Below are 17973 nucleotides of genomic sequence, written 5' to 3'. Positions count from 1 at the left end.
ATTGCAGCTGAAACCAAGTCAAGGCGATGTATCATACTAGGAGATGATCAGAAAGTCAGAATTCTTCCTTAGGAAAAATGCAGTAGATGCAGTGTTTGCTCTTGCTCTTTACTCTGGAAGAACTGAAACTGCTGCTTTCACAGAGATACACCCCCAACAGCCAGCCAGCCAGTCAGCCATCACTTAGTCACAGGATACATGGATTCTGATGTGAGGGAGATCTGAGGCATGTGCTCCATGTGTGCCTCCCTGCACCCCAATTTAGCCTGTAAATCATGGGCTCTCTCAAAGAGAGAGAAAATGTACTCAGCTAGCTTTCTCTCATGGTTGACTTCCTGTGCTCCATTTTGTGTCTGGGCAGTGCATGGCAATGCGTAGCTTCCCTGTTCAGTGCCTCTGCTGGGGATTATTCAGCCTGTGTTGAGCTTAAAAAGCACATAATGAAATGTGCAAGGGCTGTAGCAGTCTGTTGACTCCCACTGAGCCCTCATGGTTTCAGCCTTTATAGAAGTTTCTGCACACAACTTTGCAATAGTATCATTCCACTGATCCTAGGGAGGGTGTGAATGAAGGAAAGACAATTTTCACCCATCTTCTTGCCAATATCAAAACTGATTTCTAAGATTGTTTCTGAAGAAATCTAGATCTCTGTTACACATTGTTCTCCTCATGTTTTTTGTCATGTTCCCTCTCTTCCACTCCTCTTTCTGCCCTCCAGCTGCTAGATGAGCATGTGTTTAAGGGCATTCTGCATTGGCTGACCTTCTTGAGGAGTTGGCATGTGACGCAGTATATCACAAGTATACAGCAGAAAATGATTAACAGGAGCGTAACGGGCTAAGGTTAAAGAAACTGTTTAAGAAACCTTCCTTTAATTAGCTCAATATATCTCCTCTTTCTGCTTCTCCTCTTGTCATGAGTTACAACTATTTAAAATAGCATCAAGGCACGGGCATTTAGTTACCATAAATGATAGATATTTGCGAAGATTATTTGACAGCTTGCAGTCAACATTGCCTTATAGAGTATGTGTGAGAAAGGCTGGAAAACAAACGTCTCAGGTACATAAGAGCCTCCTGAGTGGAAAATGTTTCACCTCAGTAACAGGCTGTGACACCCGCCAGTACCAAAACTGAATGGATATTTAAAGGCTGGCTCTCAAAACCAAAGGAGATGGTAAAATGTCCATCTGGCTATTTTGGCAAGAGTTTTTATTCCTCTAATCACACCATGGGTCATCTTTATTTCATTTTATTTTTTAAACCGAGTCGGAGGTAGAGAGGCAGTGCAGGGTTTTGGTTGGAGAGATCAGGAGGTGCAAAGGGAAGACTGCTAAACAAAGGGTGGTCTTGAGATGCTGTCAGAGCCTTTGTTTAATGTTTTAATCACCTTACATTTTACTATTCTGCCTTCAGCTTGAGCCAAACGCATCATCTATTGGAATCTTCCTATTTCATTGCCAGACTTAATAAATACAATCCCAGTGATTCTCCCTTTGTGATTCAGTTGGAGGCTAGAAAGTGGGATATTAGCAGAGGCGAAGATGTTGGAGAGCCCAAAGTTCTTGCTTTAAATTGGTTTATTTGTGCATAGTTTCTGTACCAGCTTTTAATGTTCTTTTTGCACCAAAATTGATGCTGTTGGTGAACAAAACAGGAGCAGGAGTGAGTTTGAACTGGAATGTGGCAAGCAGCTCCAAAGCCACATTAATGTGAAGACATCCAGAGCTTCCCTGCACACACACTAAGCAGCCTGTTAACTCCCATTTTCAAACAAGTTCTAGCTCCTGCTCTGTGTTTGCAAATCAGTCGAGGCTATAAGAGGGTTGTACCTAAATTTCAATGCCCTAAGATGGACCCACAACAAAGCCCAGAATTTAAACATAATCTTTATTTTCTGCAGTGATGTGGAGAAAAGGATGAAGGTAGCTGTGAGAGGAGTAGGCTAAATGGTGCTTGAAGCAGTGCTGATGTTTAAGTACCAGTCTCTGAAAGATCCAGAAGTGTACAGGAGGGCTCATTAGTAAGGACTAACCCAGCCAGGTCTCCTAAGCTGGATGCTCGAGTCTGATGTCTCCGCTCAGCTTAGCTAACCTTGTTTCAGTGTCTTGTTGCTCCCTAGGTTAGCTAATATTTGTGTACATGAGCAACTGCAGACCAAGAAAGTTCAACAGAGACTTAGTGTGTACATAAAGTGATTTTCTGAAGTGTTGGAATACTGGTGTTCAGCTTCCATGGAAACACACTTAACGTTTATCTCAAATGTTCTATGACTACAAGTCCATGAAGCACATTACTTTCTCTCCGTGTGCGGGTAGTTCAAGTCTCTCATCAAAACAAATGTCAGTTATTTCTGTTCCAGGAATACCCACAGTCTTAGTGCTGTCTGAAGAGCTGCCACTAGGTGGTACCATAGGATTTTGTAGATGTCGAAGAGACCATACCAAAAGCAAATTTGTCTTAATGTTAGTGTAATGTAAAATAGATGCGGATACACGAGCCAAGCCATTCTTTTAAGATAATGCCCTTATTTGAAGATAGCACTCTTCACAGAACGTTGATTTACCCCTACAAAGGCAGGAGCAGTTGGGAGGACAGTTGGTCCTGGTCCTTTTAAAGGCATTTACCTGAAAATTGTGGGATATTTAGGAGTTAATGGAGCAGGAAGCCAGCACAGTTCTGCAATATGAGATCTGAACGCCCACTCTGTGTGCAGTGACTGTTGTAGAGGTAGCAGCAGTGTCAGCTGGAGTGAATTGCAGACACTGAAAGAACTATTTAGTAGTGAGAACCAGACTGCCCAGAGCCACATCCAGCCTGGCCTTGAATGCATCCAGGGACAGGGCATCCACAACCTCCTTGGGCAACCTGTTCCTCTTGAAAAATATCCAGTTGAATAAACAAGCTCTTACACCAAGGTGCGAAATGTTCTCCAACAGTACTGATAGCTCACATCTGTCCAGTCAACTGTATTTTAAGCTCTTTTCCCTTCAATATGTTAATTCACATTTATGAAGCTGTCTTATTATAATTTTTGTCTTCATTCTGCTTTATGCAGTTTCCATGCAATTGCATTTTACTACCCACCTCCTTAAGGCCCCTGGATTACATTTGCATATGAATTTCCCTCACACTGTGAGATCAAAGAACTTAAACATCTTGAGTGAATTTTGTTTCGTTTTGTCATTTCTCTTTTTTCACGTGGGCTGACAGAGAAAGAATAATTTCCCAGGAAAATTTTAATGAATAATTATTACAAAAATAAATAGTAACACAAAAAGGATATCGGAAATTATTACTAAAATACTGTAGTGTGAGATACAGTGACTGTTTCTGTTTTTGTAATTATTAAATTCACAGATACCAAAAATTCCTACTGGAGTCCTCCTCCTATGTCCACCTTTACCATTCTTCCAACTCCCGTATATATACATTACCTTGCTATACATGGTTAGGTAATGTTTTAGTCCTAATAAAAAAAAAACAACTAGATATATTCCTGACAAAGAATTCAGCATCACTGCAGAATGTATTTCGTCAGTGCAGAGAGATCAACATAAGCTGTAGTATGAGAATGACAGAAAAAAGGCACAAATCAGAAAGCACGAAGTGTGACACAAGTACAGTTCATTCTCATAATTCCTGTGGCAGAATGTGGAACTTCTAGTACTTCCTGATAGTACTTCCAATAGTACTATTGATTAACTATCAACCATATGGAATAGTGAAAACCATTTGTGACTGTAAAAGGTGTCTGTCTAGACTAGAATACGCTGCACTTTTTGTTTGACATGAAAAGATAAATATATCATGTCACAGAACCTCTTCTATGCCATTTGGCAAGGTGAGTTTTTTCATTTTATTCTACTAAACGACAAAGCTCTAGAAAGAAATTCAATAGATACAAGGACCTTTCATAACTGCAATGTTAAGTCCGGTTGAAATGACTGAATTTAGGTCAAAATCCAGACCATTTGTTCTAGAATTGAATTCAAGGAATTTTAGGTGCTTAATTTTGCATGTTTGCTGATAGTGCTTCAAGACAAGTGCCAAAGAGTTTTTGTACTGATGAGCCAAGGCAGGAAGGCCAAATGTAGAACTCAGGAACAAGTGCCAGCAATGCAAGCACTGGTCTTAGAGCTTGCTAATGGCATTTTATCTGGCATCCTCCAACTTATGTACCATTGTTTCACTGCAGTGTGCATTTCAGCTCTTCTGGTGTCAGCCCATTCAGCCTGAATTTGCCTATGCACCTTCTCTAGTGAGAAGTGTTTCTGGTGTTTGAAATAAGAAGCCTGTCAAAGGAGCTCATCCTGCTAACTGCATGTATTTTTGAGACTGAGATTTTCTTTCACCATATACTTTTTTAGATTCTTTATCCTTTATCTGTTCAGAAGCAAATGTCAGTTGTGCTATTCATGCAGTCTATTTGCTTCAGATTATCACAGAAGTATCTATATCCAGGTTAGAAGAACTACTAAATAACATTATTTACATGTGCTGGTAGATTAGAGACTATTGCCTGTAGTTAATGTAGTCCAGTTCTGTATTTCAGAGGGAGAAAAAGATAACACATTTTATGTAATGCTTTAATTTTTTTCACACTAATTTGGTGCAAAATTGAAAGGTGTGTACAGGGCAACTCACCAAAGAAGCTTCAGCCTAGGGATTATTGACAAGTGTGGGAAACTGAGTTGGGCAGTTTCTCCTTTCTGTATCTCTGGACTGTGCAGGCATGGCAATGTTGGTGTCAAAACAAATGAAAACAGATGATACTTTATTCAGAATACTACATCATGCAGTTCATGATTTCTCTTCCTATGCTCTTCTCTGTGCTAAAATGTGACATTCTAAAGGCAATGTAATCACGTGAAGCTTTTCAAGAAATAGAAATTAAGAAGTTTTTTCTTTCTCCTTTGTGAGTCTTCAAGCTATAACCACTGTATTAGAAAGAAAAAAAAAAATTGTTTCCCTAGAGTTTTATTGAGTACAAGGTTTTGTTTGTCTTTCCAGGGTGGTTATGTGTAGATAGGAACATATACATAGACCAAAATATAGCTTCGCATGCAAACCTAAATGCAAACTGGTGTAAATGGGGAGACAAATCCAGCTGTAGTCACTTTATATGCAAATATAAATGCAGTACAAAAAACTAAACAAGGCAATGTCCCATCTAAGATAGAGAAATGTTATCATGGCAGTCGGAACCCATGGCAACAAAATAATAATATAAGAGAATTATTTACTCTATAATTGTCTCCTTTTTCTCAATAAAAGATCAGAGCATGCAGGGCTTCCTTTGAAACATCTAGGAATACATTGAGTCCAATTTCTGAGATCAAACTACAGAGGTTGAAGAACTGGAGAAAATGAAAAAAGAAACTTCTAGGAGGTATTTTCTTTCCAAATGAACAGCTTAGGAACATTTAAAGTAAAGCTTTTAGGGATATTTTTAGTGCCACGTTTCTGTCTGTCACTAAATGAATGTTTCAGATGGAGTGATTTTACTTCATAATTACAGTATCGAACAATTACGGTTCCTAAGTACCATAAGGACAGAACATCACGCTCTATTTGAAGGTAAATATGAATGAGGTTCTTATTTTTGTTAAGCAGGTAAGAAAACTGAGGCTCTCAAGCAAACTGAGATCTTTAACCAACGTGGGAAATTCTTCTTTTCATGGCTTTTCCACCCTTGGCTTTTAGTGCACCAAAAGGCAGAAAATGCATTCCATTCTTCAGGCCCATAACGTGCTTCTAAGTCCCACACATAACACAAAGGGCTCCTGTCATTCAGGAGTGAAGGTGTTACATGAGGTTAATGGTGCAAAACTGCTCTCAGGTCATCCTAATGTGATGCTCATCTCATTTAAGCAGCAGAGAATGCTGGAGAGATTCTCTCTTTTGAGCTTTTTGTTCAAACTTCATGTTTGGATCAAGACTGAAATGAGTCTGGGGAGGTTCTTGTGCCAGTCCTGTGATTCAGTGTATCAGTGTTCAAGTCATTTTGTGCACTGTAGCTCAAGCAAGGAATTTCCTGACAAAACAGAAAATGCTGAGTGTTCAGTTCCAACATTTGCAGAGGTGTCATTGAATTTCTCCATGCAGAAAAAATGGCACCCATTGGAATTCATCAACTCTTACTGAATGTTTGTAGGGACCAAAGAGTGGATGTGATCTCAGTGAGGGGTGGGTGGTGCATTTCAGCAGTGGTGACAGTGGGTCACCTCTACTGGTACAGATTGCTACAGATGTGGAGACATTGCTTTCAGAATAACCTCCATATTTTTTTTTAATATGTTTTTATTCATTTCTTTTACGTCTGTTATTACTGCGCCTCTAATTGTAATTCTGGGGCAGTCTAGCCGTGATGTGCACGTGATGGATCTGACAGAATCCAAGTTCCTATGTGCTGTGGGAGATTTAGAAGTGTCACTGTGTGTGGGAATTCAGTTTTTGTTGTGTTTGTTGATTTGGGTTGTTGGTTTTTTTTTCCAGTAACATGATGTTATTAAGAAATAAATTCCACTTGGAGTTTATTCCTACCATTTATATTTAGTAGCTTTTTTTTTTTTTTTTTTTTTTGGTAAATCCACTTGTGCTCTAAAAGAGATTGAGTCCTTTAAAGCACAACAATTCTCAGAACTGAGCTTTTTGCGTGATTGAAAAAAGGAACTATCACTATACTTCAGTGAAAGCAAGCAAGACACTTGCAGTGCAAATGTTCTTTCTAATAGAACTCTCTGCAAGTGCTTTCTATTTAGGTACAACAGTACTTTATGTCCTTATGGAAAAAGCATAAGAAAAAAAATGTCTTTGGCAATGAAGATGTTTCTCTGCCTGATAGTAAGAGGCTTTGGTCAAAAAGATCACCCAGAAGCCTGAACATCTGTAATGCCTTCCTGTAGTGCTGACACGCTCCTTAAATATTAATGGGCACCCCTGTCCTACATGTAGGTGGAAGATGGAGGTAACCTCTCCATTTCACACTTGTGCACAGCAGGTTATAGAAACAGGCCAAGATCACTCTTGGAAATTCTTGGTAAATCTGTGAGATTTGAGCAAAGTTCAGTCTTCGAAATTGTACTTCAGTAGCTGGCTTTTTCCTCTGTCAAATTACCGGGTTTGGGATGCTTGATTATGACTTCTTTAAATGTGAAAGTCATAGACGTAGGGAATGAACAAGAATAAAGATGACTGGGTCACATCTTTCACATCTAGACATTTTCAGATGCTTTGTGAAATGGATCTTTAATAATGCATATTTTGTACTGTGTAACTATTCAAAAATCCAACTGCTCAACTCCAAAACACTGCTGTATGTAGTAAGATGCTTTAATTATTCGAAAAATTGTGAATGCACATCAAATTATCATATACAAATTTCAAGTGATCATGTATATGTATTTAAAGCAATCATGCCAAGTGCTTTCTCAGATTTAAACAGGAGAAAAAAAAGATTAATTTATAAAGATTTGAAAGGTCTGCTCAACAATTTTTTTAATTTACTTTGTTGATGTAGTTTTAATTCGAAGATTATGGCAAACTTAGTATGCTCTATTATACTTGAGTTGTTGATAACCCCTAAAAGTGTAATTACTGTACATTTCTGTTTAAGCATCCTAAATTAACTGAAATAGCATTAAAATCCTCCATGATACTTTATTACAGAATTATTAAAATAATATGCTAAGAACGGTTTATTTTTTCTAATGATAATTAGACTGGTGATCAGAGAATTAGTCAGATACCCACCTCTCTGGATATAGTCTATGTTCGTCTGTGCAGACGTATGTGTTTCCACTGGGGGTTTCCCACTATTTCTTTATAGAGTTACCAGAAAAAGTATAAGGGATTATTTTTATGAAGATGGACTTTTTTTTATGTTTTCGGCCAGGAATTAGAGATCCCTGACAGCCTCCTGCTCTACTGCTCTCTGGTTTTCTTTGTGATAAAGTCAGGAATGTGGAATTCGAAAAAGAGCACTGTCAGGCATCTGTGATTTCATTATCACACATAGAATCATTGAATCATAGGATGGCTTGGGTTGGAAGGGACCTCAAGGATCATCAAGCTCCAAAACCCCTTCCTCAGGCGGGGCTGCCAACCTCCATATCTAACACTAGAACAGGCTATTTCAAGGCACTCTTTTCCTTAGATCACAACCATTGGTGCAGCAGATTTTTTGGGCTTCCTTCTTGGCCCACTGAGAAAGGCGACTTGACCTCACCTCTTCTGAAAACGAGACTTGGATTTGTAAGAGGGAAAAATGGCTTGCTATATATTTGAGTAAATTATGTAATTTCAGCAGTCCTGATTGCTGTCCTCACCGTGACTTCAATCAGCAGAAATTCCCCAGTGCTGAAAGGATTCCGAGACGGCGCCCAGGCGGAAGTTGCGATTTTCCACTGAAGTTTCATTGCAAAATGAATGGTAGCTGCGGGACTGCCGAACAAAACCACATCCTCCTTGTAGCTCAGCCTCGCCTCTCATGTTCATTTCTCTGCTAACCGCTAGTGCTGAGGAAGAAAGAAATGAAAAAGAAATGCAGAAAGCCAGAAGAAAAAGTAGGTGATAGAACAGGCTATGGGTATCGGAGAACAGCAAAAGGATCGAGTTCATATAAAATGAAAGTTACTAGGGTTTTTTTTTTGCTTGATTAATCTTATTGTTACCTCTTGTATTTAGAATTATTTTTGATTGTGACTATTCCTCCTTCTCCATGTGGGTTAGAATATATTTTTCTTCAGGAATATATTACAGCTCATTCTGCAGCTAAAAATACGCTATAAATCTTTGAGGAGCAATGAAGAAGATCACAGTGTGCAACTGGAGACACCCAAAAATCCTCTCATTTCTTGTGACACGATGACAAATTCTAATTAGTATGGTTACTCCACTAAAACTGTTCAGTGCTTTTTAGGCTGGGTACTAGCAGAAACTTCTCCAAAAGAGCAGTGAGGCATCAAAACAGGCTGCCCAGGGAGCTGATGGAGTCACTGTCCCTGGAGGTGTTCAAGAATCATGGAGATGTGGCACTAAGGGACGTGGTCAGTGGGCAGTGTTGGTGGTAGGTGGATGGTTGGACTGGATGATCTTAGAGGTCTTTTCTAACTGCAATGATTCTATGATTCTATGGTTCGGTATTTAATTAGGAAAAAAAAGGAGTCATTATTAACATTACTTCGTCATGAGTGTAAGCATACATTACAACTTGTGCATTTACAGAAGAAAACTAAATTAATCATTACTAGAAAATGTATGAAGAGAAGATTGCTCTGTTTTTTTTCTCCCAAATAGTCAGTTAACAAGTGAGATGTTTTAGTGAAAAGAACTAAGTGAGATAAATACAAAGGAAAATGAAGAGAGTTGTGTTAAAGAGCATGTATTATGAAACATCCCTTTGCTCTGAATGCTAGGAACATTTGTTAGAAAACAGCTTTTTATTAAGTGATGTCCTTAATTCATTGTCATTCACAGTATGGCATCTACCACGTTTCTTCTTCTATTTTAAGTGGTGTAGAACATGTTCAAAAGAGGTTTTTAATTTTTTTTTTCTTTACAAATAAGTAGATGAAAGGGAATAAGTGTATTCAAGTCCCATGAAAGGAATTTATTGAGTCCATACTTCTATCAAAAAACTGATGGTAGACCACAGAACATTTCACTTATAAAATGCAAAATCACTGCAACAAATGAAGAAACTACTGGAAAAAAATATTAATTGCAAGATTTTTACTAAAAAAACTCAACTGTCATAGTATATTCCATTCTGTTTCTAGAATACTTCTCCACCAACTTTAGCAGAAGCAACCACACATACATTAAAAACAAGCCAGTTAAGAGTTCTGTTTTGTACAATCACTTTAATAAAATATTACCTACCCTGAGTTGTAACAGGAGGCACCTACAAATTCATAACTACTCAGGCCTTTAGCTTTTACCTTCTCACAAAAATGGGAGCCACCTTTTGTCATTTCTGTTGTCTTGCTTCTTTGCTAGTTCCTTATACTCTTTTGACCTTAGAAACCTGGGAAAAGAGTCTTTTGCCATGAGACTATAGATTAACCTCTGGGCATCATCAAAACAACTGAGGGTGGGTTCTGAGATGTTCTGAGAGATGTGATTTCTTGTATGAAAGTCAATATTAATCTGTGGGAAGGAAGGAGGAACAAAATCAGTGTCAGTTTGATTGGAATGCTGAGGTCTGTTTGTGTACAGGACACAATCAGCTTCTGAATTTCCTCCCACATACCCAGGCTGATGCCAATTGGCAGGGAGGTCATCCCTTCTTTTTCTAGCATACCATTTTTTTAATACCATTTATTTGGTTCTTAGACAATTGGCATCGCTGGGGCTGTGGAACTAGATTGAGGTGGTGATAAGAACAAAACTGGGTTTTGATTATTTCATCTTTCTGCCAGACCAAATCCTATGAAGTACAGATCACCAAAGGGCAAATTAGGGATTAGAGCAAATCAGGCTGTTTCACACAAAGTTCTCCACCAGGTAAATCGCTGACATAACGGGGAAGGGCAGCCAAGTTGAAATGAGTTTTCCGTCATTGTAGGAGTTTTGGATTTGAACTTTCCACTTGATTCCCATCCTCAGTCGGTACCCAAAGTACATGCAAAAAAATCTTTACCTCCTTTGGAGCATCAGCTTCAATGAAGTCAGCGTAAATCTTTTGGGCTTTGGCTGCGATCTTGGTGGAAGACTTGGTTTTTTTGAAATCTTCACAAGCCAGCCAGAACTCTACATTCTCCTCGCTGAATTCTGACTTCAAAAACTTCCTGAAAGCTGCCAGGCCATCTGGAGAAAAATGCATGAGACTGAGGGGTAGAAGGAAGCTGAAAAATCAATATAGATTCTATAATGTGTGCATTTATTTGCAGGATATATATTGTCACTTATGTTTCTGAAATTGTTTTGCCCACCAGCCAGCAGCTAGCCCCAGGAGGCTGTTTTGGGGAAAATAAGGGCATGACACAACAGCAGTGGTAAGGTGATGAAGGGAGTTCTGCCAGTTATTCACAGAGGAAGGATCCCAAAACCTGCTTTGTGTGAGCCAGTCTCTCCAATGCTTCTTATTCAAAAAGAAATCAGGATCATGGTGGTCTATAAGAGGATTTGGAGCAACTAGACAATCAGGGATGTGAGGCTGACCCCACTCTAAGCAGCGTGCTGAGCATTAATTTGTGCTGTGGCAGTGTGCTGCTCTCAGGGTTGAGAGCCTGGCTAGATAGCTTCTATGCTGCTTTTCAGGTAATGAGTTTCAAGTCGAACAAGGCTTACATGCCACCAGCAGTACTGTGGCTCAGAGTACATGGTTAGGTGGGCAGACAGCAGTGTGCAAACCTGATGGCAATGTCTGTGAGTTGATTTGACATGGTTTTGTTATTTTTAACACTTTTCATCTACTCTTACCTTTATTAGCAAGTAGTGTATCCACAGAGTCAGACCAAGCCAGTGTTTCTTCTGTGTTTGACCTATGGAAACAACATCTATCCTTGAAAATAGCATCATGATCTTTTGCCTGTGCAGGCCATGGTAGCTACTCTATCATTTGGATATCCCACAGAAGGAGCACTTTTTGGGGTGGGGGCATAGAGGACCCAGTCTCATAAAACAGAATGTTATTTGACACTGGAAAATTCATCCATGAAACAACATTAATAATGTTTGCAATTGATTGAACTACAGTAAAAACATATGAGGGATATTAACGTTCTAGAGTACTGAATTCCTTCTCAAGTTCAAATGTATCAACCATCAATATGACACTTACTTCTTGGAATGAGTAGAATTATCTACACAGTTATCATGCTAACACTGGTAACGTTATGGGCTTTTTTCTGCAATTTCTCAACAATATAGAAGTTTGAATACATGTAAATAAGGGTCAAAGTAAAAGCTTTCAGTTCTATTAAACTTGGCTTTGATTGAAATTAACACTTTAAGAGCTTTTAATTTAAACCTCCAGCAGAGAAAAAAGCTCCCTTGACCAGTATTATTGTTACTGCTTACAGTTTTTGTTTGGAAGAAAACAGTTTCATAAAAATGAAGCACTGTGCAGAGATGTGCCTCTTAGCACACAACTTCTGATGGAATCACTGTGTGCCTACCTGCTTTCCTATGCTATTTTCCTATTTAGTTTTCTCAATATCAGGCATCTCCAAATGAACGTTAGTCTCGTAACCACCATTTAGCAATAAGGAAGAATAAATCTGACTTTGGTCATATTCTTGTCTCAGATTGGTGACATTGGTCATATCCTATTTGTTAAGGAGTACATTTCTTCACTAAACCTCAGTTCAATAGTATGCAACTGGAAATTTTTTTGAAATAATTTTTTGTTGAGGAAAAACTAAAAAAATACATAAAATCTGAAAGATATCCTCTAGCAAATCTTGCAGGCAGGTCATTTCAAGAGTCAATCAGTTTTTCATGTTACCTCTAGGCCCTGGAACGTGTTCAAAGGAGGGCAACAAAGCTGGTGAGGGGTCTGGAACACAGGCCATATGAGGGGAGGCTGAAGGAGCTGGGAATGTTCAGCCTGGAGAAGAGGAGGCTCAGGGGAGACCTCATTGCTCTCTATAACTTCCTGAAGGGAGGTTGTAGTGAGCTGGGGGTCAGCCTCTTCTCTCGTGTCATTAGTGATAGGACCAGGGGGAATGGCTTCAAGCTACGGCAGGGGAGATTCAGGCTGGACATGAGGAAGTCTTACTTTTCAGAAAGAGTGGTCAGGCAGTGGAATGGACTGCCCAGGGAGGTGGTGGAGTCACCGAGCCTGGGGGAGTTCAAGGAAAGGCTGGATGTTGTGTTGAGGGACATGGTTTGGTGGGAGCTATTGGGAATAGGTGAACAGTTGGACTGGATGATCTTTTAGGTCTTTTCCAACCTTGGTGATTCTATGATTCTAAGGACATGTAGTGAAAGATAAAGGATTTACTTAAGCCAATATCCTGTAATCTACTCCAAATAGACTGAGTAGGTTTTTTCAAACATCCTTTGAATTCTAGTGAAATTCATGCACATTTAAAATACAATTTTTTAAAAAGTTCAGTGGGAATGAAGAATAGGTTTTGCTGACATTTTGCACTGAACAAAGAACTCGAAATAAAACAAATAGTTCAAAGGGCAAGGCCAGAGCAGACTAAGTGAGTAAGTCATTGATTACTCCCTCCCCTCCAAATTTTAGATGCAGTTTTTCTATACAGTGAAAAGAGGATATGAACACTACAATACCTGGAAAGGTATCCAACAGATCCCTGCCTCATGTTGCTTGTATTGAAACTGTTATATTTTATACAAAGACCTTGACAGGAAACCATGTTTCCCACCCTGTGATTATTTATCTTACACAGTTTACGATGGCATGGGGATTTGAAACTGAATTTACATTCCAGGTGAATGTAATCATCACTTGACTTTCTGGCAGCTCTGGAAATATTTGTATGCCTTTTCCCTCTCATTTGGTAGTAAGGAGGAACTGAACAGTTTGGAAGTGTTTTGTTTCAGTGCAGTCAAAACAAATCATGGAATTTCTTACAGACACCTAAATCATATTTTCTGACTAGCCTCTGTTCCTCAAGAAACCTCACAAATTAATTGTTGTGGAGGCTGAGCATTCTGTGTGTAAGGGCAGGCAGGAAGAACCAGAGGTAATGGAGGGCATTGTTGGGCTGGCAGAGCATCACAAGCCATTGGCAGTGTCTGTGGTCATGATGGGTGAGAAGCTGGGATATGTGAACAACAGAGTGGAAAAGGATCCCATGTACCACTAGTGCTATTTTCTATGTATATTTGTCAAGAGCTTATGTGATTATAAGTAAGAAAAATGCTTTTTTACACTAAGGGCAGTGAGGCATGGCACAGGCTGCCCAGAGAGGTGTGGGTGCCCCATCCCTGCAGATAGCCAAGGTCAGGCTCTGAGCACTGATGGAGCTGTGGGTGTCCCTGCTCACTGCAGGGAGTGAGACCAGATGGACTTTAAGGGTCCTCTTCAACTCGAACTATTCTGTGATTGTATGATCCTATTATGGTGCTACCATGCACTGTAACTGCAGTTATATTTATAATTATTACAGTTGGTTTCTGCACTGACATTTTTAAAAGCAAGTGCTTTTGGAGCTGTTGGTTTACTTCTATCCAACCGCACAAAATGATATTTAAATAAGTAGAAGAAAATGATATATGTATTTATAAATATGTATGCATGCATACAGGAGGGAAACTGGAGAGCAAATACATTCAGTCTGGATTGAAAAACAGAAATGAAAGCTAAACATAGCATCATGCAGTGCTCTGTGAGTTGTTGTGTGCTAATGCAGTTAATCAGCAGAGAATTTCTTTCAGTGACAGTAATAAACTCTAATTAAATATAACAAATTTTGGGCGCTTCAGCAGAACAAAAAGCAAAGATAAGACAATATAAACATAATTCTGCTTCTTTTCCTCATCAGTAATACTATTTGATTTAACATTTATTAGTCAGAGAATGATTTCACTGATTTCATTGGATTTGGATGGGAATGGCAAGCAGAAGTGACAACAAGGAACCAAAATCATCATTGTAGAGTGTAAGGGGGAAGGAAAACAAAAAGTGTCCAGATCATTTAAAAGTTGACCATCTCATAAAGAGCCTAAGATTAAAATAGCCATAAAAAACAACTCACTTCACTGGCATTTTTTGTTCCACTGTCTGACTGTCACGGGTAGGGCAGAATTTCTTTTCCTGACTGATCTTCAAGCTGAAGGTGATATGATAGCAGGAACAATACAATTAGCACGTGCATCCCCACAAAGTACAGTGCAAGCTGACAGACTGCTTTTAACACCTCCTTTACAATTTTCTCTTTCAGAACTATGGCTTATTTTTCAGCAGTGGCCATGCTATCTTACAGTTATGCTCTGAACAACATCTTATTAGAGAAATCATCTTACTGACTGTGGAACAGCAGGATGCAAAATAGGTTCAGTGCACCTAGCTAGAAAAGTCTTCATTGTATTTCTTTGCTCTTACTATTGTATCTGCTCTAAGCGCACCTGCGACTTATCCATTACCTTATACATCTCGAAGGTCTAAGCCCTTGAAGTGTTTGTCTCTCATTTATTCAAACAAGTCTTCTTACACTGATGCTGCTACAAACAATGGGGTCGTGTGGTATCTGAAAACTGTAAAGCAGCAGTTTCTTCTGCTCTTACTGATACTTCATTCGGTGTGATCTCTTCGAAGAGCATCACTCCGTCCCAGAAACATCCTCATATAATTTTTCCTTTTGCTGTGATATCTTTCTTTATTCTTTTCTTCTCAACACTTTTCTTTCTCGGTATATTCCTTGCTCCCTTGCTCTCCTGAACCAGGAGGCTTTTACTTTCAGGCCTCTCTCCTTGTGGTGCAGCCTAATCCTTTACTGCCCTTACCCAGCTTACTTTATTCTCCTTTAATAGAGAAATATATGTGTATATATATATATATATATATATATATATAAGCTTAAGAATAAGATGAATGTTGGTAAAAGAACAAATGGATATAAACAGTAAAAAAGTTTCATTGGAAAAACAGAAGGCTTCAGAAAGTACCATTGATAATTTTCCCCAGTGGGGTTTTTGTCCTCTCTACGTCTCTGTACTTCAAATATAGAGTCTGATACATTCATGAAAGAGATTATTTTACATTGTCGCCTTTGATAATAGGAAACTAGGAACAACGACCCAAGGTACCCCTTCGAGCCCTAATTTCTTAATACTGAGCAAGATTTCTGGCAGCAAAATGAAGCTATTGGGTTTTTTTCCTGCAGATTTCTTATCTTTGAATCCACTTGCTTCTAAAAGTTATAATAGAATGACAGAAATAAGAACTACCATCTTTATTCTCTGCCATTAGTTATTTGGTCTAATTTCCACAGAATATATACCGTGAACTATAAAATAGTGCCAGACAAGACCAATATTTTACAGAAATTTCATAAGGAGAAAAACCGTCTCGGTATTACAACACATCCATCAGCTACTTGTGCAAATGTTTTGGTTATTCATAATACACTACATCAAACAAACAAGCTCTCTATTGACCTGCAATGGATTTACGAGTGCACTGCCTTTGGCGGATGGTAACAGAGCTAGAACTGTAGGAAAGGGAATGTGGAGCTGTTGGTTGCACATTTCATCCTTCACCCCTATTGCTTGATAAGGACCAACATCCTTTATGAAAAGGTATTGGCTGGTTGGAGCAATTAAGCTTATCATTTAGTGTTCTGCTTAACCACACCTGAGCTAGATACCAGTATTTAGCAACTCTTCAGCTTGCACTATTGATGTATTAACCTAAGAAATCACTTGCATTTTTTATATATTCCTAAAAGAGTTGCTTGTACTCACCTTAGTGCAATGTGAGAAAATGTCACACTCTCCCACAAAAGTTTTAGAGTGTTGCTGTCAGGTTCAATATCTTAATGCCCTTCAGCACTTGGCCTTCGTTGAATCCATTCCACAGCCAGGCTAGTTGGATATTACTCCATATAGCATAACCTCAGGAGGAAAATGAAGGTTCTCTTGATCCAAGCAATACAAGTAGATTTACCACCTTTCTTAAGTTGGAAGATGACCTAGGCACTGCTGGCATCCTAGTGAAATGGAACCACCTGTCATAGCAGATGCAAATCCATTTTAGTCACAGCACTATGTAAATCCGCATCTTCCACCTTCCAATAATACGGTGTGGACAGCTTACAAACGCATTTATTTATTTTTTTTCCATGTGAATAACTTTGTGTATCTTCAGTATGCCACAGAGCTATTTTGCATAAAGAAATTAGCTGTTATTTTCCACCCAAGCAATGTGTCCCTTCAGGTGAAAGATTTGATTTCCAGAACAATCTGTCAAAATGTTTTTCATCATGTTGTGCTCCTTATGTACATGATTTCTAAGTGCTAAACAAACACAAATGTTGACTAAAGGGGAATTGGAAGCAATTCTCAGAACAAAACTATGCAAACTTGAAGAGTTTAAGTTAGTACTACTCAGCAGATTGTTTGTCCCAGATCTTGTCCTGGATGAACAAACTACTATTTTTATAGCAGCAGGTTAACAAAAGTTCCTATTTGCACAAGAAGCCTGTATGGTGCAAACTTAAAGGGCAGTATCAGAATCTTGCACTTGGAGATGGATATAAATTGTACCAACACAATAATATATAAAAAATAGGCATGATGTCATAGAGAGCTCCTGAGCCATAATTCCCTGTATCAGTTGTCTTCTGTGTATTGCCTTGCTGGCGGTGTGTCCCAAACCAAGATGGGATGAGTAATGGATCAAAGGGAAAACCAATACACCAGTGTCCTTGATTGTGAAGAAGCAAGTTTCTAAAATACAAGAAAATAGCACACTGAAGAAACAGCTGCTTAGGAATTGTAGTTACGTTCGGTTTCAGCTTAACCTTCTGTTCCGCTTGAAAACAAGGTATTGACTTTCACAGGGTTGTTTTTCACGCTACTTAATTTTAACTAAGTTTTCTAATGAAGCCAAAGATAAAGTCTGATTCATAATAACTCCTCTTGTGAGTTGACATCTGAGATGTTTACGCCAACACATGTTGTTTAGGAAAGTAGGGATAAAAGCTTTAAAGTAAAAACAGGCAGCTTTCACGGCTCAGTTCTCACTGGCCAGTGTTAAAAAAAAAAAAGAAAAAGAAAAAGAAAAAAAGAAAAAGAAAAAGAAAAAGAAAAAGAAAAAGAAAAAGAAAAAGAAAAAAAGAAAGAAAAAGGAAGATGGCAACAAGACAGCAGGAGAAAAGAAGAAATGAAGGCAAGCTGGATGTTGGATAGAGGACTGATGTTTATATCTTTGGCATACAGCCACACAGGAGCTAAATGGTCATTTGATTGAGACTTTTGACTGTAATGCAAAAAAACAGAGGGGGGTCTAACACAGGTATCTGAGCAAGGTGTTCATGCATGAGCATATAAA

The 17973-nt window shown here is 38.8% G+C and overlaps 1 protein-coding gene across 3 annotated transcripts; it reads right to left on the bottom strand.

Moving 5' to 3' along the window:
• Positions 1-7427: 7427 nt before the first annotated feature.
• Positions 7428-17735, bottom strand: RGS21 (regulator of G protein signaling 21). 3 transcript variants are annotated; one of them, XM_042820187.1, is made up of 6 exons: positions 16386-17735; positions 14678-14752; positions 11427-11488; positions 10645-10811; positions 9944-10151; positions 7428-8518 (listed from the first exon to the last, which is right to left on the bottom strand). In XM_042820187.1, exons 2-5 carry the CDS (start codon positions 14686-14688, stop codon positions 9948-9950), a joined length of 444 nt encoding a protein of 147 aa, XP_042676121.1. In that variant the 5' UTR covers positions 14689-14752; positions 16386-17735; the 3' UTR covers positions 7428-8518; positions 9944-9947. The 3 variants fall into 3 exon arrangements, 2 of the variants coding, with proteins under 2 accessions (XP_042676121.1, XP_042676120.1); XR_006169072.1 differs by having other exon boundaries at positions 8500-8518; positions 9885-10151; XM_042820186.1 differs by lacking the exon at positions 7428-8518 and having other exon boundaries at positions 9125-10151.
• Positions 17736-17973: the final 238 nt, after the last annotated feature.

The sequence above is a fragment of the Centrocercus urophasianus genome, unplaced genomic scaffold (genome assembly GCF_019232065.1).
Source record: "Centrocercus urophasianus isolate 14NV4802_14NV808 unplaced genomic scaffold, USGS_Curo_1.0 seq_18, whole genome shotgun sequence".
In the NCBI taxonomy this organism is placed as follows: Eukaryota; Metazoa; Chordata; class Aves; order Galliformes; family Phasianidae; genus Centrocercus; species Centrocercus urophasianus.
Note: the sequence above shows the minus strand (reverse complement) of the source record. Positions and strands in the feature narration are given on the sequence as shown.